At 40.9% G+C, this 27,677-nt stretch overlaps 2 protein-coding genes across 2 annotated transcripts in view; one reads left to right on the top strand and one right to left on the bottom strand.

Annotated features, from left to right (window-relative positions):
- The window catches only part of LOC124301353 (uncharacterized), a 33,286-nt gene extending 12,972 nt beyond the window's left edge, over positions 1-20,314 (bottom strand). Inside the window, exon 1 of the mRNA XM_046756273.1 lies at positions 17,232-20,314. Within this exon, the coding sequence (XP_046612229.1) occupies positions 17,232-20,012 (2,781 nt within the window). The 5' untranslated portion in view covers positions 20,013-20,314. The remainder of the gene's footprint in view (positions 1-17,231) is intronic.
- Positions 20,315-22,702: 2,388 nt separating this feature from the next.
- Positions 22,703-25,022, top strand: LOC124301083 (uncharacterized). The gene is made up of 2 exons (XM_046755772.1): positions 22,703-23,111; positions 23,465-25,022. The coding sequence occupies exons 1-2, from the start codon at positions 23,087-23,089 to the stop codon at positions 24,310-24,312; spliced, it is 873 nt and encodes a 290-aa protein (XP_046611728.1). The 5' UTR covers positions 22,703-23,086; the 3' UTR covers positions 24,313-25,022.
- The last annotated feature ends 2,655 nt before the right edge of the window (positions 25,023-27,677 follow it).

Raw genomic sequence — 27,677 nt, forward strand, 5'->3', positions numbered from 1 at the left:
GTCTCTTTTCAATTCCATCGTCAATGGGACATCCTGTCGTCTCGCCAAGTCACGCGAAAGAAGGACGGACGGATGCCTATACGGTATGAAAGGATGAACTCGGATGCCTGCATCTGGTCTGATGTCAGTGGCAGCCTCGAAGAGCCTCGCACCGTCGATGTTGTCATTAAAACCGTCTCAGCCGGTTCCGCTCGAGGATTTAATATCGTGCAGGTGATGGAAAAACCGCGAAGAACCGTGTATCCATCCTCGTGTTACCGTCGATATTGATATGACTGAAAAATCGTGATATCGAAGGTTTTTAGTGAGGCTCGGACGGCGGTTAGTTAGTACACTACCTTACAGGCGAGCTCTGCCGTAAAAGAATTACTGATAGGATCTCCCTGGCGCGTCAATACTCTAACATATGTTTACATGGTAATGGAGAAAATCAGATTAAAGGTGGCCGCGAAACTTGGTGAAGTGTAAAGCACTTATTCACGTATAAGAGTATAATTCATCTTGACAGCAGATCACATCTCTGCGGATAATCTCGTTACAAAACGTGTACGTATGTATGTACCTACACATACGTGCCTACGAATGTCGAAATAACGCCGCACGAAATTCTGGACAATGGCTAAGGTTTTTTGATTGCTGTGCGATTTTGATATTACGATACGCAAATTCTCATGATTGTCCTCGTTTGAATCGGTAGATACTGCAACTATCTTCGCTTACGGATAACGTTTCAAATACTACAAAAAAGAAAAAAAAAACTATAGCGTAGTTAACTTTGCATGAGGAACCAAATTGGAATATCTGGTTATTAACTGACCGAATTTACAAGCGTATGTGTAATGTAACATTACATGTAGTACAATGGTAGGAACAAGTTTTTGTCGGATGCCTCGTCGTCTAACGAATCGAAAGAACGGTTTGTTTAATGACTTGACTCGTACGATTTCTCGCCGGTAATACATTCCCTACCTGGCCTGTTATATGATCTTCTTTACTTTTCGTTTTGTTTTATGTTCTGTGTTGTTGTTTATTTTTTGTCAATTCGTTTACTCGTTTGCCGGTCGCTACTCCAGTGAATATCTATAGAAGTAAAAAAGAAGTTTTAGTGCTCGCAGATTCGAATTGCGAATTAAATATCCATATATAAATCAGAATGCATGGCGTCTTGGGGACAGATCCACCACGACGATACCCATACGGCATTGGATAAAATCTTCAGTAGCCGTTCCGATTCTTAACACAAATGAACGTTACATGGATAGCTGTAAACATGATCGTATATTTACAAGTGTCGTTTGAATTACTTTCAGACCCTCGCCTCGCGGTCACTCGGTCTAGAGATTTTTAATCTTGCAGCAATTAACGTTCGACAATAATTGTAAAAGAGATTCAGTTAACTGTTATCTAGCTCAGCCGTCATTCGACGACAGTCGATTAGATCGTCGGTAATTAGTACTGATTTCATTAATACTCGGATGGAAATGAATTATCGAGAGCATGCCATTGCTGTTGCAATTTCTGCCCTACATTATTTATCAAATCTGAAACTTGATTGCGTCTATCATCGTCTTTCTCGTCAAAGAAATAACACTTACCGCATAAAGAAAACTTTGCTCATCGCCATATAAAGGCGTGAAGCAGCGTGCGGTCCGATGATGAAACGGTCAGTCAGTGACTGGAACCGGAAATACAGTTGCGGCAGACAATTATACCATACAACCACTGCTACTATTTTATATCCGTCACCTATTTTCATTTTTCAAACAAAAGTAGAGTACATTCTATGCTCATGTAGTGCTAAGGTGACTCGTGTCACTGTCGCCCGACATTTAAAGTCGCGTTCTTTGTCCTACTCAACTAATTGCCGGTCCTCCACATTCAAGTTCGGTTAGACGACATGACTTTCGTCGACCTATTATGCCACGTATCTTCGTTTCGGCTGCTACTTCTTGGCGAAAAACTTTATATATTTCTACTATTCCGCTGCAGACAAGTATCCATTTGTTAATGATGTATTCGCTATACATTCTCAACAAAAAGTGAGTCTCGTCGACAATATCGAATACTTTATGATAAGATAATAAATCGGAAAAAATTCAATCACAATAAATACGCTAAGAAGATTGAATTTGAATAACAACAATGCCCAAAGGTTACCTATAAATTGTTTAACTGCAATTATTCAGGGAATTTTTTTTTTTCGTCATGAAAAATGAATTCGTTGATTTTTCTAAATACATGTGAATATTTAAAGAATTTTCTCATTAGTTTGAAAATTGGATTTTCGAAAATTTTTAAAGACTGTGTTTACGAAACTATTCGTTCAATGTCCCGGAAACTTCCGAATTGTAATACACAAAGTTTTTACGAAGTGTTTAGAAATTTTGTTCAAAATTACTATCCTTCTACTTTGCCGTCTGCGTTCAGTTCACGGTTGCACGATCGAATTCATGGTTAATAGATATGCGAATTTATGCTCAAACGTTCCGACGATTTGGACGTGTGGTATTTCCTGTTAATTTCCGACTGGAAACAGGCCTATTAAAGGCCATCAGTTGAATCGCCGAGGAGTCAGAATTCCGACGCCGGAAATGTAATTCTCTCTGTCAACGAGCATGCTGCTGGAAAGCATCGTGGTTACATTGAGAAGGAGGAGATGGACCGTCCCGCGATCAACAAATTCGAAACCCCGAGAGCCTGAGGGCAGGCAAGCGTGAAGCGACATACCTGATCACCTCATTTTTCGAGTATTCAGGTTAAACTTTAACCACGTTCTAGCGTTACGACTTGCGGTCACCGAATTAAGGTCGTAACCGTTGCGCACTCTTTGTTACAGGGGCTTCAAGCCCGGCATCGCGTTGTTTAAAATTTGATTAATCCGGTTGGCACGCAGTTAGGTTAACGCGCGTCATCGAACCGGTCTCAGGGGAACCGATAACGTGAAGGGATAATGAGGATACCGAAGATGATAGGAAAAATTTCAGAGGCTTATTCGATACCCGTGAACGTGGCCGACTCTGTATACCCAACTTCTTCATTGGACGTGGAATGACTTTAAATGTAAGAGAAACAGTTCCGAATTGCGACTTGCGTTATCTGAACGATTCTTATTCAACTCGTTTGACGTTTACTTTATTACAAAATTCACTTTACGTTACCGTTTATCGCGTGTGTGTATCTCAGGATGCGGAAGGATTGAGGTGAATTATTTGAGTAGAAAAGAAAAAGTAACATTCCGGAATTCGAATGGGTGCCTTAATTGAACTTGAATAATGATTGCCGTTCATAATATCCGAACGTTCACTTATCGGTTGATTTTGCTCCTATAAAAAACTGTGTAAAAATTAAGTATGATTCCCATGGTATTAAAAACTTTATAAAATGAATTTCAATTTTTTGGCAAAAACTATCCATAGGTAGACATATAAATTAAATTCTTTTGCATCAAATTTAAAATACAGGCTTGAATGGAACACGTGTTGCATATCACAATGCATCGAATGATGAAATAAAAATGTGAATAAAATTGCAAAAAAGAACAAAACGAACGAGCTATTGCACGAATAAACGAGCAAAAAAGCAGGATACCAGGACGGACGAGGGTTCAAGGTCTGAAACTCAGTGATACGAAGACCAACGCGGTGGACATTTGAATGGAAAAATGGTATGGGAGTTTCTCATGGCACATGGAGGGCAGGCAAGCCAAGTTCATTGTCATCATTCTCCAACGCGAGGTTGCATGCCATGCCAGCGCCGACGAGGACTATCGACGATCGCGCCAAGTTCATTAAAAAGAAAGAAAAACGCACGCGATGTCGATGCACTATCTTTTACCGCGATGAGAAGCCTTCGGCGTACCCGGCGAAAATTATACCCCAAATCTCGTCCCTTTCACGATGAATATCAACATTCGGCTGGTTTCATAGTTTTATGTATTTTCTAGAGCTTTCATTTAAGCCCTATATCAATACGATGGATGCACGGAGAGCCGAAATATATAAAAGTTCTAACATTTCCAGCATCGACGGAATCGTCAATCCGATCAAGAATTTTCGTTCGTTTCAGACCGCAAGACTAAATATATGACATACCCTTGCACTGTATAGGTATGTACATGTCATGTTAGGCTAAAAATAGCTTCGAGAAGCGTATGTAGATAACACAAGAGATCGCGACACGATCGCTCTTCTCGGTCGATGATAACTTGACAATATGGTAGTGCGGTATACGATTGAATTTGGTAAATAATTCGTCAGCGGCGTGACATATGATGCGAATGAACTAACGGAAAGAATGTCAGAGCCAGTGTCGAAGAGATTGCAAGTGTAAGAAATAAATCGGTTAACATCATTGACGTCGATATTTTTTTTTTATCTATAATAATGTTGCGGCGTAAAAATTGGATCGATTATGGCTTCGCTTTCTTGAACAATGATGCCTTCTTCACTTTTAGGCTTATGAAAGCATAGTAATTGTTGAAACAGTCGGGATGATGAATAAGGAAGCATTTGAACGCGCTCTAAAACGAACGTGTGAAAAATTTATAAAGTGTATTTTACAAGAAGAAAAGTTGCCAGTCAGATACTCGTCAAAAAATTATTCTGCTAACGAGTCTGACCGTATGGCGAATATTTTGAGATCGATGTAAGATAATTTAATTTTTTTTTTTTTCTGAATCTACATCAATGTAAGAGTTATTTTGTTTCTTTGTTCATACTTACTTATCAGTCTTAGTTGGATAAGTTTAGTGTCAGTTTGACCCCAGTTTGAAGCGGTGCAATTCCAGGGAGATTTAAAAGCTAACAATAAGAGTTAAGTTTCAATCATGCTTTTATTGTTAATTAACGGACATGTAATTGGCGGTAGTGTGTAATTTGAATCTATCTTTGTAAAGGATGAGAATACATTTTTAATGTACTTGGCGAAAGGTTTTTGCTTTTTGTGGAGATACGATGTCCCCCAGGAGGAAGACAACTTTTTTATTTCAATCCATTCCAGCGGCGGGGTTCAACTTTGGTTAAAAAAAAAAAAAAAAAAAACAAATTGTAAGAACCGGCGCTCCGGAGATATTCGAAGACCCGACGATGAGAGAGTAAAAAGAAGGAAGAAAATGTACACCATTTTTAACTCCCATAAATTATTCCAGCTTCGAGGCTCAGCGCGATCACGGATTTGGTTAGAAAGAGACGGGCCTCCGTCAGTGTTGGCATAAATTTTTTTAACATTCGATATCGAAAATAGGTGACTCGGATATTTCTAAGTAAAAGTCAAAGGGCCGTGTAGCAGCCACGAAAGCGAGAAGAATCTATCGAATCGCGATATAAGGTGTATAATACAACATCATGCAGAGAAATTTAGTTAAACAAGAACTATTAGATACACGCAAATTCCCGTTTACAAGGTAGGACTAAAAATTTTCGCAAGTCACGAAACGCCGAGAATGACGCGAACTTTTTGCATCGAGCTGACTGCCGTTCGGCCAGGTCAGCATTTTCGAATTTGTGAGTCAGGGTCTTCGGGTTCTGCAGGTCATCATAGACGCCGGATCGGATTTCAAATTCTCCGCATTAATACCTAACCGTAAATACGTGTCCGATACAACTGCAAAGCGTTACAAATACTTGCAAGTAATTTCATTCCTTTTTCTATATCAGGATGATTTTTTTTTACACATTTCTACGAGTTCGTTACACCGCATCATCATATCTCCGTGTCGAGTTATCATAAATAATAATCGCAGTTATTACGTACACGGCAAGTTTCGACTCCGTGTTAAAATTTGGGTGACTACAGGTACAGGTACAAAATTCGAACTCTTTTATACCGTTTGGTATTACACGCTTGAGGAAGTTGACGAGATGACCGCACGCGTAATAGGTATTACACAAACAAGATTGAAACACGCGGATGCTAACAAAGGCTCTTCATCACGATATGACGAATACGGACCGACGGCCTAGGAGGTCGTAATCGTCAGCACAATCTTCGTGGAATCGACCGACAAGGAGTGATGCAAAAATCATTCATCCAACTTTCTTCGGACCGAATATTACGGCATACGAGTGACGTATTCCTGCTCGAAAGTATAATTATTGCAACAATTGTTGAGACCGAAAATATACCCCTTAATTAATTTCGTATGTAAATATGTGAACACAGTTTTCTTTTCTTGTCTTGTCATTGTGTACACGGTGATACTTGTACACGAATTGTAATAAACGTGGGTAAATGTCAAAGAAGATAACGGTTCGAGACAATGCTATGCAATGCCGTACTTAATTGTGATTGTGATAATTGTTTTTTGTTTTATAATTTGATAAAGCCGACCAAGAATAGAAACGGTTCTACGCTTTAACGCAATAAAAAAAAAAGTCCGCCAAACGACTCCGCCTTTATTCCAAGCAGCGATACGGTTACTTCAACTATATAAGAACCATATTTTTGATTTGCATCGAATATCATGATTATTTTCGACTTCACTACAGGGAAAATGAATCAAGAATACGGTTCTTACTTTAGCTCCGATGATAAACATGTCTCCTGATGTTCACCGTTCGTTGGTTCGTTCGTCGGATATTTGGCACCAAATACGTGACTGTAACAATATATTCGGTTTAGTTGTAGCGCATGGCGTTCAGAGGCAACGCAATGTACACGGACAGCGAATCGGTGTATCTAACGGATTTTACCGCAAAGTAACGAAGGCGTTTATCTCGAGAAAAGAATTTAAAATAATACAAACGGAAACCGCGTGTATCCCGTCAACTTAACAACGGTGACGTTATATAGAAGGAAAAAAAATGATAAAAGACAATGAGAAATTGCCAGTTTAAAATGACAAACAATATATACACACGTAGTAGCATTGACACAGCCGTCCTGTAAACGATCAGAAAATGAAAAGCAGATACTCGCTGTCAAATCTCGCAGGAACAAATAAGATCTGTAATGCTGTTACAATGCAGTGTAATGCTTATACTGATAAGTACAAGGTTCGTTCGCCTCTTCAGATAAATCGTGTAATAATAATGTAATAGTCGCGATTATTCGTGTTCTTGCACTCGAGGTATAATGTCCGTTAAGAAATAGACTTAATCCTCGTGATATTACATATTCCAGCTTCTCGACGATTATTTTTAACCCTCGAATACGGATATCTCATTAGCAAGTCGTCTGTAATGCTTCTCGTACGGTGGTTGAATTGCTTGTAACAACGTATAAATCACGAAAGTGAGTATCGCACTGAAGTATACATATACACGTGTATTTATACAAACTCTTCCAAGTTTTTGACCTTTATACTTGCCTACCTACACGTCATGCCTCTACGTGAGGATCGTTACGTTTTCTTTCTCATGAAGCGGGATTCAATCCGTCACTGTTCGGGTGCGTAATCTCAACGAAAGAGCGGCAAGAAATAAAGAAGAAGAAGAAGAAGAAGAAGAAGAATAAAAGATGAGAGGAGAGGAGAGGCGAGGAGAGATGTGTATAATACATGTACAGCGGGAAAAAAATTGTCCCTCTTCTCTAACCAGTAAGTAAACTCCTCGTCGCTCAAGGCGAGACCTTTTTAGCTATAAAGAGAAATTTTCACTAATTATGATCCCGCATACAGTCATATACCTATAAAGTGTGAACATGTGTAAATCGATGATGCGCTATTTGCTCTGCTAGAGGAATCCGACTAATAATCGTATGTAGCGTCGCATGAAAAATCTGATACTTACGTGTGATTTTGAAATAGTGCTAACCGGACATGCCGCTAATCGTAAGAATAAGAAATTACTCGGGTATTGTAAGATTTGTTGATTCGTACTCTTATATATATTATATACCTACCTACCGTGTATATCTAGTAGAGAACTCGACGTTCCATTTTACGTCCGTACTTTACACATATACCAATCGATCGATAAGATCGGAGAATTTAATACGACAAGCGAGTCACGTAATAACGCCTGGTGTTCGCCCGACACGAAATAAAACTAAATGAGTGTAACTTTCTAGCTCTCCCCGCTAGTGAGAGTCGAAAAATTATTACGGTATTGGCTAGCAGCAGATGCAACGTGATATTTTGAAAGGTCTTTTGGTATATTACGTCATTCCTGAGTACTAACGATTATAAATCAGGACTAAATTATTCATCGATGCAAAATAATACGACAATATTTTCGAGAATTGATTTTAAAGAATCCGACCTATTCTATATATTTCTCGGTCCGAGAAAACTTACCTGATACTGCCAGAGCTATGTTGGAACAACCGACCATGGTCAGGTTCGTCGACATGGTTCTGATAATGTTGTCCTCCGTATTTGGAAGAAATTGTTTCGTTAGTCTTGGCATGATCAAAAATCCCAACATTGACAAACGGTCGCGTTTTGAATAGGACAGTTTTTTCGTTACTCCGATAATCTTTCATTAGAGAATTCCATCGAAACATTCCGTTCAACTATTTTTTTTTTTTTTTATTTACGCTCCTCATCTTTCACGCCGAAGTGACCAAGAAGATGGTACAGAGCAGAGTTGATTGGCAGGTAATTGATAAGCGATGCAAATTCAAGTTCAAGGAATTTCATCAAACAGCCGTCACGTTTTCAGGCATGCCTGAACTCGTTAATATAGAGACGTGTTCAATTTCGCGGTTGATGGCCTGCCGGCTACCGTATCACTTTATGATCCTATTCCGTGATCATTTGCCTCTAAATCGCCGTTAGAACGAGCTACGAGATATCAAGTGCGAATACACAGCATAAAGCAAAGAGAAATATTCTGCGAGGAAAAAAATGTTGATCATTTACCACTAGAGTTCCAATATACGAGATGAGAATATGATCCAAAAATTTTTCGGCCGAAAAGGGTGTATAAAGTGTATAGTGTATAACATTTATATAATAATACATGCCGGCTTGGATTGGTTTGAGGATACTTTTTACTGCACACCGAGTGCCACTCATCGCCGATGATGAGTCACGGCTAAACCGAGCACTCCTTTAAAAATCCATACACTACACACCTAATCGCTTAATCATTCGACAAAAAAGCGTCTCTCCTCCGAGTTGTCACATTATAAGTACATACAATATACGAATGAAATGCATTAAATGATCAGGTACACGCGATAATTAATCAATAATATACGACCTGCAGGTAAAACCCGCGCATAGATACGTGTATGTGGTTAAACGATGTGAAGATTGATCGACAACGGTGCAGGTTAAAGTTACGACACTACCTGAAAAATCAGTCGTATTGATTCCCAACTCTCCCTATGTGTATTTAGTAATTTTCTGAGTAGAAGAAGGACGACGTGTCGCTATTTGCCAGCAGCCACGCCTGCGCGATGGGGGCCTCACCTGTAATCTTTGCTGAATACACGTTGACGCGAAATTCTCGCCGGCGCGAATAGGCGAGTGAGATGGACAGCGTTCAAGATTCAGTGAACGTAAGATGTATATGCATACATGTGTATATCTGTGTACACATCGTAAGCCAGGGGAAGGAAGAAATTCCTATAACTGCAAAGTGGTAATTTATGCACATGTGTCAATATACATAGTCGAGCAAACCTGTGCGAAATCGTTATTCTATCGCTGTAAACGATGACATTCCATTTTCATCGTAGTTGTTTTTTACTTTTTTTTTTAAATAACATTCTGGTCCGAAAAATTTTGAAGCAGAAAATGTGTTTAGAAATCTGCGATTTTCATATTTTACTTTTACATTGAAACATCGTGCAATTTCGATAATGGAAGGATAAAATTGAAATGATGGTACTCAACACTTCTCTGGGAATAAACAGAGAGCGAGTCATTTTCAGGATGTGACAGCTATGCGTTTTCAACTAAACGTGAGTTACGTCGACGGTATTGAATACTTTACGATAAGATAAAAATCGGTAAAAAATTAACCGCAAGAAAGACGATAAGAGAATTAAAATTGAATGATAATAATTTCCAAAAGTTAGCAATAAATTGTTTAAACAAAACATTGTTTTAACAAATTGTCAGGGACTATTTTGTTTGTTTTTTTGTCGTGAAATGAATTCTTTTTTTTCTGAATACAAATGAGTTTTTAAAGAATTTTCTTATTATTTTGAAAATTCGTTCAATGTCCTGGAAACTTCTTAATTGTAGTGTACAACGTTTTTACGAAAGAGTATCCAAAATTCACATCTTTGTCTGCTTTTGTCAAAATTTAAAATTTTTGAAAACGAGAAATTTCAAAACAATGAGAAAATTCTTTAAAAATTGATGTGCATTCAGAAAAATCGACGTATTCATTTGACGTGACATAAAAAAACGTTCCCTAAAAATTGGTTAAACAATGTTTTCTTAAACAATTTATTGAAAAGTTTTGGGTGTAATTATTAATCAAATTTAATTTTCTCATCGTCTTTATCGTACTTGATCTTTTTTGTTGCGATATTCACGCGACATTCATTGACGTAACCCGATTCGCGTATGGTATACATGAGGTCAGGATCGAGACGTCGCTCTATCCACGAATCCACAGTATTTGTGAAAATACGCGAGGGTCGAATATCGATACGGGGAAGCAGCGAATTCGTTTAAAGCCGGTTGACCAGTAAGTCTGTCGCGGGGAGGATAACTGCCAGCCTGGTTTCAGGTCCAGTTATAAGCCTGTCCTAGGCCACATTCCGACTATGCCACACGCTGGACGAACACCATTTAACGACACTGCAGCAACACCACTGGCAGCAGCGTTCAGCCGAGGAAAATGCCTGCTTTTTAAATAGGTAACGTTGCTATAACCGCTACGCGTATCGTTGCGAAAGTAAGAACGTAAGTTGTTCCGAACGTTCGTCTACTATTCCGGCTTGTCGCCGACAACGAGGAACACAAAATCGGAGAGAAACCGATCGATGAAAAAAAAAATCGGATATTTATTATCATAAGCAAGGCGTTAATTTCATCTCAATTAATTGGTTAAGTTTTCAGATAGAAAGAAACGAAATAGAAAAAACGAACGAAGACTATAAAAATAAATTTCTCGGGGGGAGAAAGTAAGATCGAAAACGAATTTGTGCATGCACGATTCATGTATTATTCAATCCGCATTCGGTGGTAGAAACATAATGATACGTTTTGCTGTTTAACGACCAAAAATTTTTTCCCGCAGCTGCAAATATCCTGCGTGTTAAACTTAAATAAGCACATACACTGTACGGTGATAATTTTAGTGCGAAAACAAGGTTTTCTATCTTAACTACATTTATCTGTGGTGGATAGGCTTTTTTTCGCCAGTTTTAATTTCGATTTCGTCAATTTGAAATTAATTGCCAGGAAAAAACAAGACACTTTATCGTGACAGTAGTAACAGAAACAAAATTTATGATCTGTCTAACAAAACAATATAATATTCTTCAATTCATAAATTGAAATGACCCGAATTGACAGAGGGTTCAGTATTTTTTTTTTTTCTTCCCGACACACACCTCCCATGTTAATGTTCGGTATGACCGAATAACCAGGTTCTATTATTTTCTCGTGACCGTTCGGGTGTGTTATGACTGCAGAAGAAACATTTATACTATCATTATAAAGCGATAAAAAATGAATGGCCAGCCATTGACATGCGACAAGCATTAAAATCGTTGAGATGGAAAAGTGAAAGGAGATGAACATCGTTGAAAAAAAAAAAATTACTCATTCGTAACTTTGATACGTAGTATCGGAATTATCTGTTTTTTAGTTCCTGCAGCCGCGTGCACGTCACGCGTTATACGGAAATCTCCTAGACTGAGCGAGAAGATTGATATTCGAAAGAAATAATTGTACTTTGATGGCGATAATGATTGTGAACTCGTATCATAAAAAGCGCGATAGGAAGAAATACAAGGAAAAATCTGTTTATCGCGTAACTTGCAGTGCTCTGCACGGTTTTATTCAGAAGCAACGTTAAATGTCCGCTTATCTTTGTTCATCAGAAGTAAATTACCAGAGAGGATGCGGCGTTATCACTGGGTTAAGTTAAACAGGACGTTGCGGTGGGATGTCCCACTCAGTAACAAGCAACAGTAACCGGGACTTCCTCGGCCAATCTCTGTTGTACTCTCAAACTAACCGACTACCAATTTCATTTATTCTACATTATACTCCGCTATGAAACGGAGAGAGAATATAAATGGAAAGTGAGAAGAAAAAAAATGACAGCAAACAATTCAATCATCATTTGTAGATTACAGAATTTATTTCTTCGTTCTTTATTCGTTTCCGAATTTTTTCACCGTGCTTCGTAAAATTAAATCTACATATATGCTGATCGAAGAGAAATAAAATACATATTACAAAAAACTTTAGCGACATAACGTTGCGCGTAGGTAGAAATATTTCGCAGCTCGGGTAGACAGGCATCATATTTATAATGTGTTTGCGGGGCTTAAATGGAGTTTATAACGATAATAACGGTTACATACTTGAATAAACATATCTTTGCAAAGATTTGCACCGTGGTCGTTACATCATTAGCCATGCCCGAGGAATTTTGCGTTGTTGTTTTTAAATTCGCGATGTTGGACGAAGAAATACGTGTGCATAAAATTTATTTTCGAAACAAATATAATTTACATGATATTGCTTAGTGTTTGTTGACAACGTAAGGTTTGCGCATCGCCTTCATTGTTTATCAATATTATATACGCTCATATTCACATATATGTTATAAACCGTACCTACCTACGTTATCGAAATTGTACATTTATAGTGCTCGTTACATATCGGAATCATGTGGCGGAAGACGGGGTTCTAATAATACGTAATTTTGTACGCATGTAGTTATATATTTTCACTTTTCATCAGTAATGTACTTATTTTTGGTGCAGATGTAGTTATGGATACATTACACAATACGTGAAAGAAGGTTGCAAGCCTCGCCTTCCGGTTGCTCATTTCACTTACATAGACAATTTTGTGCGCTTCTGCCCTTATATTATTCTCAAATACTTATAATAATTATAGGAGTCAATGCAAGGCTATAAATTCCCGATTGTTATAAATAATAACACATGAAATGAAATTAATGATGCGAAATTAAATTTTTGAGAACAATAATAGTAATTACATTGTTGCCAAATTTTACTATTATACCTGTGCAATTTCGAATTTGCTGTATCAGGGTGGCCACTAAACCTCCATCACTAAATTTCCCGACTTTTCCAGGTTTTCCAGAATTCCCTGACCAGTATCTACTCTCGGTATATTTGTAACAAAGGAACAAAAAGTCATTAACGACGTCATTAATTGAGGATGAGAATGTTGTAATTAGAAATTTTTTCAAATGACTAGAGGAAAGCCCGTTACGCTTTACCGCGGATTATATCGTTACGTGCAAAATGTAGAATCATTGGGAGTCTATAAATTAAACTCAATCCAACAGATAAGCGATTAAGCCGAGATTCAGCTGATTGTGAGTCGTGTCAACTATTTAAAAATTGGACAAATTGTAGTGCAAGCAAGATACTAACAGTAGTCTTGTACGATATATGAAAAAAAAAAAAAAAAAAAATTTTTCTTCACCGCAAAGACAAGCCTACGCGGCCATATGGCGAAAATGTTATTACATATTTCTCCCCCTTTCACGATCCACAGCGACATGAGAGAATTTTATGTAGAACATGGGTTTGAAGAGCTTTCATTTAAGCTCTATTTCAATACACTCAATGAACGGAGAGGTGACATATATTTTTCTAATTCTCTATACTCATTTGAACGTACTATTTTTGATCGTCTATTTGGTGGTTTCTGAGAATTGCAAAGTAAATTTTTGCTGGTAGTTTCCACTTTGATGTCCTTGGTGCAAATTTTTTGCACCACTTGAGATGCTTTTTATGGATATACTTGTACAATTGAATACTTGAGTGACGGAAAACTTAATCTGTAGGTTAGCACTGTTTTCCTTATCACCATCAACCGCAAACAAAGCGGTTCATTTATTGTATTCCTCGTTATAATTAGCTTGGGTCTCTGTATTACATCATGAATCTGAACACAAAGAATATTAAAATATAATACTTGATTCCAGTATAATAACACACAATTATTACCATTATTACAATGTAACGAAAAGCGACGGATCCGTGAAAATTTAAAAACTCACCCATTCGTTCAAAAGTCAATAATGATGATAATAATTTTAAAAAAAGCAATCGGAGAGTACGCGAATTATGTCGGTGTAGTCGAGAAAGAGTTTCCTCACTCCGTCGAGACGTGATTGATAAGAGGTAAAAGACGCTTCTATTTATAACGTGTGTACCTGGGTACCGACGGTACATACGTTCATACATATTACCCGGTCGTGACGTTAGATTTACCGGATCGCACTCCCTGGGACTCGTATATTAGCATACCAATTCTCCTTCTTCTCTCCGACATTGTGCTTCTTGTTGTTCCCTTTTCTGTTGACATTATACTAAGCTTCGAAGAGAGAAAATAAGAAGCTGACGAACTTGCCATTGTCCGTAGCGGCTATTTTCTCCCTTCAAGTTTATTATATACTCTTGTCTCTGAGTCGGGTCTCCGATCCTCCTCATGCATGCTCTGCGATTCATAGATCATGTACAGAGACCGTCGACTCTCTCCCGTTATTAGTCCGTTCGTTGTAAAGCTGTTCTCCTGAAGTGAGCTTCTCACTAAGGATTTCTAAATTTGTGGCAAAATTTCAATATCTGCACGGCGCGCGAAAGTCCGAAAATAAAGTCACTGTATATTGGATTTTTTAATCTCCAAGAGAGGAGGCCCTTCCAGTTCCCGGTTCGTTAGCCACACCACAGACTCTTTTGTTGTTGTTGTTGTTCGAGAGATGGATGAAGGATTCTCTCCCTTTGACCGTCATACTTTGTGCCTTTGTAAAAACTACTCACCAAAACACGACGCGAGATCTGCGTTCAGTCGTGTAACAGGTAACGCGCGTGCTTTTAGCGGTAAATTCGGTCGCTCTTTTCTTCTCTCCGACGATTATACCTCCTACACCGCATCGTCTCTCCTCGCTACAAAGAACTTTGCGGAATCTCCGCAGGATATTTATCATCCCGGGTATACGACGTCGTATATTTTACGTTGGTATGGTATACCAACATGCTCCTTTTTCATTCCCTCGCTCACCGGCATCCGGCTGCCGCTGCTGCTGTTTCTGATGCTGTTGCAGCAGGAGTGGAAACTTTAATGTCAGGATTCAAGGATGAGGTGTATCAATGAAAAGAATTTTTCAAGTTTTTAAGATATTCAGCTTGTCAATATTTCTGTCTAGGAATATAAAACCGAGGACGAATGAAAATCGTTATCAAATATATAAATATATATATATATATATACGTATGTATGGGGCATTCTATTTCAGATCGATCTGAGTTTGAAACTTGACCATACCGATTTGACTTGCGATTTTGTAACTCTAGAAAGCAGTAATTTTTTCTTGTAGAAATTTTTCAAAACGACCATATTGACCATGTACCATGATCAGGACAATTAAAAAATTTGAATTAAAAAAAAAAGCAGCAAAAAAACTATAAGATAGGTTAAGCTCTATAGCATTGGTGAATCTTCGCAGGCATATCCGGTTAGAATTTAATACCTAATTGAAACAGCTGTGGTATTACAACTTGACTAATAACTATTGAACGAACGATCACAATGTTTAAATAATTTTTCTTACAGTTACATAAAACCGACGACTTTTTCCCAAGTTTCTCCGAGGTTTGAATATAATGTTCCTATAATCACTACGACGCACAGCGTATACAGTTTTACAGTATATGCGACGACACTGATCGTAAGACCCTTGTGAGCGAAGCCCTTCGAAGAGTGACGTCAGAGAGCAAAACCGGTGCACATGTAGCTTGATACCGTGCACGAAAAAAGAAGGGAAGGGATAAAAGAAGTTCACAATAGCCGGGGTCACGACCATACACCCGATTTTCTTGCTACACTAGGAGTGGTGGAGGTTAGCTACAGTAACGATTTCGAAACGCGAATTTCTGTTCCCGATTTCTATTTGTATAATACCAGCCTGTCTCTTCCCGTTCTCATTAGGTACTCCTTGGTTGTTCTAACAGCAGCATGCGTATAATGATACGGCAAAGTGATATAAGTGTGTAGAATCAGTGATAATGCATGCAGGGGCGAGAATGAAAAGAATATCCCTTCCAGCCGGAATACCGAAGTTTTCTTCACACGCGCGCATTACCTGGATTTTCTCACAAGGGTCGAATGACTCTTTATTTCACATCTCTATGCATATAACAATGCCAAGCTGGGCCATCTGAATTCTACAGCGACCGTCAAAAAAATTAATCGCATCGTTTTCATAATGTATTTTTAATTTCTTTCAGAGTGAAATAAGCTAAAAAAATCGTTAAGACGTGAGCTTGCATTGGAATAATGAAGCATGTATACCTAGATGGAAAAAATCTAACGTGATTAATTCTAACAATAAACGTGAGAATCATACGAGAGGCTTTGCGGGTAACGATTAGGCGAGTTAATTGATAAAATCGAAAACTCGCGACGCTGCAAGTATACCTGGAGTGAAGAAACGGCGCGCATGCTTTGAATAATGAAAAAAAATTATTAGCCTTCTTCGAAATTCAAGACGCGATAGTTACTTCCCTCGGGCATCGACGGTTTTAACGAGGCTCAATCTCTATCGAAGAAAGTGAAAGACTCGAGCAGAGGCCACTGTCTCCGGATAAACGTCCTCGAGTATCGCGAAGAACAATCTCTCCTCGTGTTCCGTTGCTGAAACGACGATCTACCTTGATGGAGTTGGAAAAAAAGAATCACAGAGCAACATTCACAGGTCTCTTTCACTCCTTTGTCAATTTGAAGTATCGGTGAATATGTGACTTGATCGTTACACGACGGCTACTTGGCATACAGATCAGTGTTCAGATTACTTTGAATAAATGATCACACAATTAAGTATTATTGGTAGGAAAAAATGTTGGACGATGATGAATTGCGTACTTGCAGTATAGCCGTACAATCAAATGGTATTTGTGGTTCGCTGACTTTTCTAGGTGTTCCAAAATCAAAATCCGTTAATATTCTGGTGTGAAACACAGGTTTCGCAGTTTCGAACACCAGCGAACCGCGATAGCAGGTGATGATATTAGACGTAGCGCGTTATTTTCCGTAATTGAGTAAACTTAGCGACGTCCGAAGTCGAGATTAGTTAAAAGTGCGCCAACGGCGTAAGTATAAACGATTTCCTCACCTTTGGCTTGACGCGTTTTCTCTTAACCCTCAGCCCGTCGTTCTCGATGTAATCCGGCACCTCTTCGCGATTGATGAAATTAAATACCATCGTGTTGTTCTGATCGTTCCAGGGCTTGGTATCCCACAGTCCACCACCACCACCATTACCACCATTACCACCATTACCACCGACACCTCCACCACCACTGTTGGAGTTAGTTTTCTTCACTGGTTGAATTTCCTCGGCACTCTTTAAACTGACGACAACTTTGGTCGGCTGTTCGATGCTCTTCGCCCTGTTGATCAGGTTCTTTTCGATCTCTCTGTTGCTGAGATTCTGTTGCGGCACCTGCGTCTTCGTCGATACCAACGGTCTGATTATACCGATTTGTTTCTGGGGCGGAGAGGAGCTCTCAGTCTTTTGCGTCTTTATCATTTTCGCTTCGTTGCATTGCGGGTATGACGTCGTGCTCGTCGTGCTCGTCGCGACGTTTGACTTGAGCAATCCGAGGCTGGATATCGCCCCGATTGGCTTTCCGTCACCCTGGTAACTCCTGGCCACATCCTGGACGCGGTTGACGGTCTTCTCGGCGACGACGCCCGCTCCGTCCTTGCCCTCCGTCGCTTCGCCGTTCGCCGTCGGTTCGACCTTGTCCTCGGACTTGGTCACCGGGATTTCGACGGCTTTGCTCCTGTCAGGAACCGGCGGAGGCGTCCTTACGACCACGCCGGGAATCGCGGTTCCGTCTTGAGTGTCGTCAGTCTTATTGAAGGGGGCTTCGTTAACGGATCTCCGGGCACAACCAGGTAGGTAATTTTTCCCGCAACTCGATTCGGGCCGGTCGTTGAAGCTAAACTGCATCGTCGTCCCGGCTTTCGCGATGTTTTCCAAAGCTGTTTTCGAAATGCTTTTACCTCCATCGACGGCCTCCTCTCCCTCCTCCCTCTCATCACGCCGCTCGCCGAGGCTCTCGACCGGTGAAACGGGCCGCGGAATTTCCATTCTCTGCTCACCGGACGTTTCTGCCCCGGCTCTCGAGGGATCCGACACCGGTTTCGAAATTTCCAACTCCGAGGAGGCTACGGAGGAATTGGCGAAATTATTCTGATCCTGGATGATATCCTTCTTCGGAGACAACGGGGAGGACGATTTTCCCGGAGATATTATTCTCGGTCGGGGCTCCGGCGTCGAGGGTGGCGATTTTATTTTCGATTTTGCGAGAAAGGGGGGCTCGGGACTCGCCGCCGGTGAGAATTTGAACTTGCAGAGCGGCTCCGGCGACGCTGATGGGGAGCGGAGTTTTTCTATCTGTTGAAACTTGCTGACGACGGAGGAAACCGACTGAACAATGGGCTCGGTGATAACGCCTTCGTTGTGGAAGTTACTATCGGGATGTTCGAGTCTCTCTACGGTCGGCACGGCGGGGACGGTGAAGCTTTTCTTCGGCGAGCTAGGCGGAAGCTTGTTGCTGACACCGTTCGCAAACGGTTTCGGCTGCAGCGGGGGTTTCGGTATGACAATCTTCTTCTGGTTCTGGGCCTTGAAAGTGTCGTTGATCGTCTTGAAGGTAGCGACCTTGGCCGCGACCTCGCCCTTGGGTTTCAGCTTCTTCGTCGACCCCTCGAATATCCGCATTGTGGTTTTGACTAGATCTGGAGGGGGCCGTTCGGTCTCGTCGACGACGAGTTTCACCCTCCGAGGCTTGTTGAGCGGTTTCGGTCTGTCCGGATCTCCGAGCTTGCTTTCGATCTTCACGGAGGTTCGGTCGATCAGAATTATGTGATCATTCGGCTCGTGGTGCTTCTTCGCAACGCCGGCGGTGAACCGGCTCGGAACAATGTGCGGGGTAAAATCGTCCGACACGGAATTGTATCTGAGGAGAGTCTCGACGCTGCGAGCCCTCTTCATCGAATCGTTGCCTCGATCGGCGTTCCTGTACCGTTCGCTCTTGGCCAAAACACCGGGCACGGCGTTCCTCTTTGTGTATTTCCTCTGGGACTTTTCGGCGGTAACGTCGTCGTCGCAGTCGAGCAGATCCTCGAGACTGGCGGCCCGGCGAAAATTCTGCACCGACGGTCTGCTCTTGTTCATCTCCCTGAGGGTGAGGTTAAGGTACTTGCTTTTCAACCTGTTCACGATCCCCGGTCCGTACTGCAGCTCCTCGGAACTGTCGCTCTCCCCGTCCTCACTGGCCGTTCCGTCGTTTGCGAACTTTGACAGCTCCATGTCTGCGGACTTGCTGGACTTCAACTTGCCCGCGATGTCTCTTGACTCGGATTTGTTGTCGACCATTTTATCGCTAACCGCGTTCAAATCATAATCCGCGTCGGAACACAACGCGTCCGTATCAAGGCGCATGTTGCCCGCGACTGTGTGTCGCTGGCGATGATGATGGTGCTGCTGCTGCTGCTGCTGGTTTTGATGGTTCGACGATCCGCCGTCGGCGGCGCTAGTTACCGCCGAGTGAAACAGTTGCTGGTGAGGAGCGAAAACACCGACGCAATGCGAGTCGATCGCGGCGGCCGCGCCGCTCGTTCGCTGCGCCGACTTGCAGCCTGCTGCACCACCACCACCACCTACTACTACACATTCGTGCTGCCCCGAAAGAACGCTCGTCAAACCGTTATCAAAACTCTCGGCCCCTCCCGCGGAGCCGATTACGGCCGTGCAAAGTTTCACGCTGGCTCCGTTGCTCGCCAATACCTTGCTCTGCTGACGTCTACGCTGTATCAGGTCCTTTTTCCATTGGGGAATATTCTCCGACTGGATACCCGTCGACGAGCTTGTTGTGGAGGCCATGTTTCCCGCACCTCCCTCCTCAGCGATCCTTACCTGCTGCTTATACTCGACTACCGGATCCTGCACATTTCCCCCCCCCCCCCCTGCTTCCGACGATGTTCTCACCTCGGTTTTCACCCGCACCTTATTTCAATTTGTTGTATTTAATAAATACTACGCCCGGGACAAGTCGACGACTCCTCCGGTTCGCCCGATACACCTGCCCGACACCGACACGGATGATAAGCCCTGCGTGTCGCTCGCTGGGGCCCCGCGCCCCCAATGTGACGTCACACTCGGCACTCGCCGCTCGGCGGCTTCCCAACCAACCGAGTCTCGAACCTATCTCGAATGTCTGCTTGAAAATCGAAACGCCCAGATGCGCGGGCACCGTCCGAATCCAATGCTGACGCTTGATCCTTGCGCTGTTTTTCGACTTTTAATCCCCCCTTGCAGGGGGAATTTTTGTTTCTCGTTCATTACGATACGGACGACTGGTTGAATTTTCCGCACTTGAGAACGGTAAATATAAGGTAGCGAATCGGGAACGGTAGAGGTGTAACGAAATTCATAATCATGACCCCGTTACAAACGTGTGAAAATTTTAATCCACGCCGAGTGCGGCGATGTCGTGCTGGCCGAAACGCGCCGCAGTGAAAGTAAAAAACTTTCAGTCGCGACGATCAAGGTCATGCGTGTGTTGCACACATTCTCCGTTGGCGGAAATTATTACAAGCGGAATATTTGAAATGCCGCATCTTTGGTGCACAGTGCTGTTCACGGCGTATTTTATTGTAAAATTAGTCATCACGTTCGAATGAATCGCGTGCAGAACCCGAATAACGGTCGTTAAATCTCGCGATAAAATTTGACGAGTTTTACCGCTATGCGGGGAAAGTTCCTGTCAGCTGTTACGGAAGTCGGATGATTCACGTCGAATCCATCATTCTCAGCTTAGCATTGTGGTGTTAAAGATAACGCACGACGCTTAACCATGCGTGATTTGCCGTAAGCCAGTAAGAGTGAATTTCAACTTTTGATCCACGCTCTTGTTACGTTGGCTGTAGCGTTCTGGTTACGCCGTTTCGCGTACGACTCTATCCTCACAAATTTCATAACTACATGTTACCCAATAGCCGTATACGCGCGAGCTTACACGAGCTTACCGTTACACCTGGAATTCAAAAACAAACCACAATACTAGGTGCTCGTTATACATTATTATGTGTACCAATGACACTTTTTGCACGTTCAATGAACGTAGTGAGTACCGTGCGTAATCGTCGTAGGTTTCCTCGATTATACCATAACGCGTCTTGTACGAGACGCGCTAACTCGAAACTTGACACTTTTCGTACAAGTCTATACACAGTGAATATTACGTACATGGTAAACTCTTCTTCCCGCAGAGGTCGTGGTAGATACACACGGTAGCTGGTTTGCTGGAGCTATTATTATTTTGACGCAGTAATGAGACCGCATCAAAATACGCTCCAATTAGTTAGGTTAATAGTTTAAACCGCGCGTTCTTCTCATACAGGTAAGTAAATTATCGCTCTGCACAGTTAAAAAACCAGAATTCTCAACACTTATGTCGGTCGATGCACCGCAACATTCTTTAGATAGCTACAGGATCGTAATATCGTCATTTTTATTAACGTCGACGGATAAACGACTCATTTTCAGGTAAATGTATAGTAAAAAATCGACCCTTCCTTTCGGGGCGCATCGGGCATTAAGAATATTTTGACACTCCAATTGACTGTCTTACATGTAAGTGACAAAATTCGCCGAAAATTCCCGTTTGACAAGGTTGTCAAGGTGAGTATATAACATAAATAAGGCGAGAATGTAGGTTCACCTTTGCGGTTGCAATTTTTGCTCATTTTAACGGGTTGTCGGCTGTATACTTTGGACTGAGGAATCCGCACCGTCGGTAACTAATAAGAATACAGTTTCCGGCACAACTCGAAAATACAAATGTATTGCATATTTTTTAACTCGTTCAAGCTAGTGATGGTAATGCTATCAGACAGAATGGTATGAAAATGAATTTTACAAGTAAAACACCACCATTGACGTACAGAAACGATTGAATTTAAAATCAATTTCAGATGATCAAGAAGATTAAATGATACACGGCATTGCGTGCATATAATAATAATTGAGTCCTTGAGAACCGACCGTGACGAGGCTTGACGATCGACGTTTTCTCTCAAATAGTTCTACGAAAATATTGCAATTAACCACGATCGACGTAGCCGCTGATTGTTGCTTCTGTCCCGCGGATACGAAATAATTACCATGGGCTACATGAATATCGCTGTAACAACCTCGAGATGGATTCACTAAATTGTCACGCATCGCTTCGTCGACGGATATGTACACAATGCTGTTTACTGTTGACGATTAAAATTGCGGCAATAATACTAAATTTTACAGTTTGCAAAATCGATGGAAGCGAGCAACATGATATCCCGTAATAGCTACAATAAAAAAAACTGTATATTACGCACAGACACCGCGTTTACAGTACGAGAACGCAAACAATTGGATAACCGTTATAAAAATACAGTTCGTGATCAGTTCACGCGTAAACATGACCGAATATATCATAAGCATCGCCTCGTGGACTGCTTAAAAGAAAAAAAAACGAAAAAGGTAACGCCGATACTGTAGAATATATCACGAAGAGTCATTCAAATCAATGCTGAGTAGTTCGCGATCAGATTTTTTGCAACCGGAGAGGCACGCACGACCCGTACGTGATCATGACAATATTTTTCGCCCGTCAAATCGTAAACCTCTAAGTCTTATTTACTTGAAACGATTTCCGTGCGTGCCTGAAACCTTCTTTTCACAATTTTGCCGCGCGCTGATTGATCGCCATTGAAGTGCTGAACTCGTTGTCGTACAAGATGGCGACCGCTCACGAGCCATGGTGCGTACGGAACCAAAACCAGTTCCGCAACGAACCAGTTTGGAACTAGTTTTCAGTAGTTTTTTCATGAGCTAGCCGAGTTTCAGGCCAATACTTGGCAAATGTGGATTTCGCTTGAAACCGGCGTAACGAGAGGGAAGTCTAGACTCTGAGAATGGCCGAACATAATTCAAAAAACGGTAAGCGTGAAACTGTCCATTCGACGCTAGTGGTTCGGCGATTACCTGTGTATTCCGTTTCAACTTATTTTAATCTACACCCAGAGCGGCAGACAAACAGCCGAAGATTGTCATCTGAAAGTCAAGCGTTATGCGCAGTTCTTGCTCTTTTTTAAACTCTTGCTTACGAATTTATTCAATCATATCAAAAATCAACAAGGTTAACCTAACCTCAAGCCTAACTCTGTCGACCACTGACATTCGATGTATACAAGACGAATATGTAGAAATCACTCTTCCTTCCACTTTTCAATTGTATATTTTTTTACAACATTATGACAAACATGAAAATTACATGAGATATTTCACCCTAGAAAATGACGATATGCTGGAAATAAAAGTGGAACCTGCCGTTCAGTCGTATACAGAGGTAGAACATGGATACGCGGAATTTGAGAATTCAAATCTTATTCCATCGACGGCTGATGTAGGCGCGCTGAACTTGTGGACGAGCAAAGCGACTAGCTGCCTGATTACCCAGTACAAAAAGTACCGCTCTATGGTTGGTCAGACAACACGAATGAAGAGTCTGAGGGAAATGTTTGAGATGGTATCGTTGGAGATGCAGAAGTATGGCTTCTATTTCAGCGCCCAAAAGTGTGAAAACAAATGGCGAGTATTGGAACGGAAGTACAAGAATCTAGTTTACCGTGAAAAGTTGAAAAAGCCTGGGAGAATGAGGCACTATGGACACTGGGAGCATAAGATAGCCTTGGATGAAATATTCAATGAAAGGAAACGAAAGATGTACTTAGATGACAATGATTATTCACCGCCTGGTGCCTCGAATAAGTTCACGTTAATCTTGCCAAAACCAGGCGGAGATAGCTGCAACAATACAGTTGAGGCCAATCAACCTCAACCCGTCGAAGATCCGCTGGCTGGAGCAACAGTAAATTCTCAAAGTGCCAAGGAATCTGATGAATCTGAAGACCTCCGGACCTGTTTAACCGTAATGTTTGAAAAGTTTTTAGCAAGGATGGACAAAAACTTTATCACTCAACAGCAGAATAAAGAGAGAAGACACAAGGAGAAAATGGCAATTCGACAAAGCGAATTGGAGCTACAAAAGAAACTGTTCAAATTAAAGGAACAGAAAATGGCTCTAAAGAAAAGTCAACTGTTAGCTGCAGCTCAACATGTCCATCTAAATATGGAATGAAAACCAGGAAAATTGACATTTCATACGCTCAACAAATCTACGTTTTTGTACATTGAAGAACAAGTCTTTCTTTGCACATCAAATTCTGCATTCAGCACTGAAATTCAATCTCTGATATAAGTTACCACTGCTCCAACAATGAAAAACTACGCTTCTAGTGATAAGTGTGTAATCCGATTGCGGCAATGTGATTTTAAAGTGGTATCAAAAATTAATTTATTAGTTATTAATTACTTTAATAACTGTTACGATGAATTTCATTGATATTTATAAAGTTTTGTATACATTCCCTGCAAACGTGTGTATACGATTTTCATTTACGTTTATTGTACAGTTATTGATCAATCTAAACAAATAGTCATAATCAACTTCAATTTAATTGTCCGCTGGTTTTTCTTCGATAGCATGTTACTCTAGGTAAGCGGATCTACAATTATGACCTTACCAGCAAACTAACGTAGTTAATTCTATTTATTCTGTGTTTTATAAATAGTTTTGCACTGGCATTATCATTTATTTGCGAATGACTATAATGTATGTATGTACGTTGACAAAACATTGTCATGACTAGCGCTATTATATATATTATACATGCGCAAGGCAGGGCATCCTAGTAATACAGTACAACGGAGTATCTCAAAGTTATCTAGTATTTAGAGCTGTCATCAAAATGCTCCTTTTTTTATACAAATAAATTCTTTATTACTTCATTTATAATTTTTGAAATCAAATATTATATAGTCGATGAACTGTATAGACTTGTTATCAACCTTGCATCTCCATTTATCGACCGTAAGTAACATAACGAGTTCTGGGGATAAGTGAGCCACGAACACGAATTTTACACCGCTACTCGGTAAGCCGTCCTGGATACCACTGTTGGCAATTTTTATTCGATCGACATTTTATTAAAGTTCGAGCGATAACGTTTTGAATTTTTTTTCTTATATCTCCATTCTCAAAAATGTACGGTAGTCGTGTATTTATGTAAATTCGAACGGAAAACGTAATTCCTTCCTCATAACCATACAAATTGCTCCGAAAATATTTGTCCTGATTAATAAAAGTTCTCAAATAATTTTTGCGATGAACAAAAGTGCGAAAAAAACGGCATGCGTGGGGATTGAATTTTTGTTGATTATGAGAACGTTAACGCTTGGCAAAGAAGACTTCTGTTCCAGCGTAGGGTATGCCTGTGTTACGAATGTTGCTTCTGTAATTACGCCTATCAATTATGGCCAACTACTACGTGTGCTCTATACTTGAGCTGCTTCTGATGGCTTAATTTATTGGGTCGAGCTGCAAAGGCTGCAGTAACTGACCTTATTGATCGCGTATAACAACCACCCATTGAGAAGCATTTCGCCGGATTACCTGTCCTCGTATATATCCACGAGAACCATTAAACGCTAGATCATTAATTTTCTTCACTCCTTTTTTGATACTTGTTTTGTTTCTCTTAATTGCCAACCCGCAGGTGGATCGTATGAATGAATATTTATTTTCTCGCTCATGACACGGAAATTGCAGCAGTTTTACCGTTACATGCCTATTCTGCCACGATCATGGCAATTCAGTGTGCAACTTGTGTGTCATATTCGTTAATCATTATTGATTGTAACTGTTCAACTAATCGAATAATCCCAGTAATTTCGTTCTCGTGAACTTCGTATGTCCGTATGTACATGTGTGGCAACTACCGTTGAAATTTCATTCAACCGATGCACCTTTTCTTTGAATTATAAAACCTTGATCGAGTGTTCCATGCTGCAGTAAACGACAAAGTACGCACAACATATGTCAAATGGAAGTATTAATTGATCATTGTTCAGTTATGCACTTTAATATTTAAACTGATCGTGTGTCAGCCTCGAACTGAAAGTAAGCCGATTATTCGAGAAAATGCCATAGAGTATCAAATTTAATTTGTGCTATTAAATGCATTTTGAAAAGTTGCAGAGCGTATTACAACAATGAACTGAGTCAAAGAGGTCTGTGGGTCACGGTGCTCAATGAACGCGAATTTTTCTCATTGTCCACGAGAATTATGGGAACATGAGAGCAGACAACTCGCACGGGAAGATTCCCATGCAAAAATAATAAAGCGAGCATATATTTTCTCCTAATTAAAAGTTTCGCGAGCGTGGTGAGGATGTAAAAAAAGTTGCATACCGCAACAGCATTCCGAAGCAGTCAAATGATCAGAGACGTTGGCTTTACAACCCATACCTACGTGCGGAGTACACGAAACAAGTCAGGGTAGACTGCCGTACATCGTTGCTCGCTGGGATACGGTGTCACCTTACATTATCCAGTGCGTGACGATTATCAGAATGGAATTTCGAAAAATCCAACTAGGTATACACGATACGCAAGACGCGATCGAGAGTTTCCTGTCCATGCTCATCTGCACCATCTGAAAAATCTAGAAGCAAATGAATCGGAATAAAGTAGAAATGATCGCGAACATGCGGGCATAATTCAGGCTCAACAACCTCGAGCTGACATGTCCGACGCTTATGTATAACTACGTGTAACATGTATGTTATATTGATCCACATAACTGGTGTAATTGGGGTTCGTCAAAAATGTGACCGTATCGATTTTTCACAGGCCCATTACCACAGGGGTGGAACTCTCTATTTAATTAACACCCGTAGCGTAGCTTTTTTCTTCTTCTTTCGGCGAGAAACTTGATCCGAATGCCTTACGCGGTAAGGCGGCAGGAATCTTGGTTAAAATGCCCGTTCCCAAATTATTTATACATATAGTAGCGCGTGCAGCAAAGTTACCTACCTCAACCCCGCAGAGTTTATCGCTTATATTGCACAGTGAGTGACGAGCGTTTCTGCGGCAAACACATGACCGCCAGTTTCTGATTTTCTACGTTGCTTCAACTTATTTTCTCACTTCTATCTGGCCACTTAACACGCAGTAATGGCAATTGATTCAACCAGTTGGTAAAGGAACAGAGGAATTCATTGAATGTAATTTAAAAAAAGAAATGTTTTGCTACAGAAAACAAAGTTCATTACATTATGTTCGTCAAAGTGACAAGTTTTTCGAAGGCCTGGAGGTCTAGGAAAACGCAATCGTATCTGCCGCAGGTGGGGTACGATATATCTATGCGTCATTCACCCTGATCGTCTTTCTTTTTTTTTTTTCTCTTTTCTTTCCTCACTTTATTACGTCGTGTATAAAAACTCGAACCCCACGGAACGCAATTCCGAAAAGGAAAGTCCCATATAGATTTCAACAATTGCTTCAAGTTATACGCAGCGCGTTGGCCTTGCCCCTGCAGCGATATTGACAGTGAAATATTGTAATACCTGCTTGAATTTGGCGAGGAAATGGTTTCGATCGGC

Source organism: Neodiprion virginianus, chromosome 3 (genome assembly GCF_021901495.1).
Source record: "Neodiprion virginianus isolate iyNeoVirg1 chromosome 3, iyNeoVirg1.1, whole genome shotgun sequence".
Lineage (NCBI taxonomy): Eukaryota > Metazoa > Arthropoda > Insecta > Hymenoptera > Diprionidae > Neodiprion > Neodiprion virginianus.

Coding starts and splice junctions, on each gene's coding strand:
- LOC124301083 (XM_046755772.1), top strand. CDS start 23,087: ATGGCCGAACATAATTCAAAAAACG. Junction 23,112..23,464: donor CGAACATAATTCAAAAAACG/GTAAGCGTGAAA, acceptor ATTTCACCCTAG/AAAATGACGATATGCTGGAA.